The sequence below is a fragment of the Enhydra lutris genome, unplaced genomic scaffold (genome assembly GCF_002288905.1).
Source record: "Enhydra lutris kenyoni isolate GAN:26980312 unplaced genomic scaffold, ASM228890v2 scaffoldscaffold4275, whole genome shotgun sequence".
NCBI classification, from domain to species: Eukaryota; Metazoa; Chordata; class Mammalia; order Carnivora; family Mustelidae; genus Enhydra; species Enhydra lutris.
Window position 1 is genome coordinate 1 of NW_019158359.1, and position 1,771 is coordinate 1,771.

At 38.5% G+C, this 1,771-nt stretch overlaps 1 protein-coding gene across 1 annotated transcript; it reads right to left on the bottom strand.

The window, feature by feature from the left end:
• Positions 1–51: 51 nt before the first annotated feature.
• LOC111140583 (serpin B13-like) lies at positions 52–522 on the bottom strand (the record flags this gene model as incomplete). The annotated part of the gene is made up of 1 exon (XM_022492793.1): positions 52–522. A coding segment is annotated over one exon (405 nt), but the record flags the coding sequence as incomplete, so codon positions are not given.
• Positions 523–1,771: the final 1,249 nt, after the last annotated feature.

Here is a 1,771-nt window from a genome sequence, read left to right on the forward strand (position 1 = left end):
TCTTCTGCCCATTTTTTGATATGATTATCTGTTGTGTGTGTTGAGTTTGAAGGCTGGGCTATTTCCATAGTCTCAATAATACTCCACCACTCGTTTTCTGCCAAAGCAATGACTATCCTAAGGAGAAGAAAATCTACCAAAGAAGAGGATGCTGTTGGATTCCTGGTGCTTGATGAAGAACAGGAAAGGGTGATTGCAATGAAAATGTTCACAACCTGGCTCTGAGGTGAGAGCCAAGCCCACACCGGTGGCTGCCGAAGACTCAGTGCCTTCCTCGGTTACCACCACGAAGGACCTGTGCAGGAACTTCTGCGCATGCAGCCTGGAGTGTGAGGACATCCCAGGATAGTCAGCTCTGCACACGCTGAAGGCTTCCCCCATCCCCATGGCTGACAAGACGGCCTCCAGATCATAACCATCCTCCACTTCAAACCGGGGCAAGTGCAATATCACATTCCTTTCTTTCATATGCCCAGCGCTTGTCCACTCTATTAATTTTTCTGGAGTTATTTGATCTATAATCTATTAAGAAAAAAGGGGAGGGGAAAGTGATACATTATCAATACAAAGTTGAAACACTGCAACACTGATTTGTATCAGAAATTATTAATTTTAATAATAAATAAAAATAGAAATTTTATTTCACTAGACTCTTGTCTTTATATAGCAGGCACTTGTCTTATACTTCTTTATTTAAATTATCTGTGTATATGTGAGAAACGCCTGGGTGGCTTGATTGGTTAAGCGACTGCCTTCGGCTCAGGTCATGATCCCAGCGTCCTAGGATTGAGTCCCACATTGGGCTCGTTGCTCTCCAGGGAGCCTGCTTCTCTCTCTGTCTCTGCCTGCCACTCTGTCTGCCTGTGCTCACTCACTCGCTCTCTCGCTCTCGCTCTCTCTCTCTCTGACAAATAAATAAATAAATAAATCTGTGTATATGTGAGAACTCAATAGTATTAAATGAATTTTTAAAGATGAGAAATGAGTTCTTATTCTATCAATCTAATATATATCATTTCATTTTTTACTGTTCCCCTGTAGTCTTTTATGAATATATGATATACAGTTTATTATATTAAGTTGTATATTTATATGAATTATATATAACTAAAATGTTGTAATTAAAATAATTTATATATTATATTTTTTTACATAGTTGCGATCTCTTTGAATGTCCATGTTATTTGTTTAAATGTAAACTTTTCACAAGCCTGTATCTCTCCTGAATATCTTCAAACTGGTAGATAAGTCCATCAAGCTCATAAATTTTGCCAAATATTCTTCCATTCACTTTACAGTCTTCTAGTATGTATCCAGCATGATAGATGCTGATAGATACTGTAGATCCCAAAATAATGATGATATTGATGATGATGATAAATTTCAAACTAGGTATCCTAGTGCATTTAAGGCAGAAATTACTGATCTCAGTGAGGAAGGCAATTTTTTTCTTTCAAATTATTTCTCTAAGGCAATCCTCACAACTGGGATTTTTGGGGTCAGAGTATAAATACTCTTTTTTGTTTGTTTGTTTATCACATTTTTATTTTTAATTTTTTTTATTTATTTTCAGCATAACAGTATTCATTGTTTTTGTACCACACCCAGTGCTCCATGCAGTCCGTGCCCTCTCTAATACCCACCACCTGGTTCCCCCAACCTCCCACCCCCCCACCTCTTCATACCCTTCAGATTGTTTTTCAGAGTCCATAGTCTCTCGTTGCTCACCTCCCCTTCCAATTTCCCCCAAATGCCTTCTCCTAACTCCCCA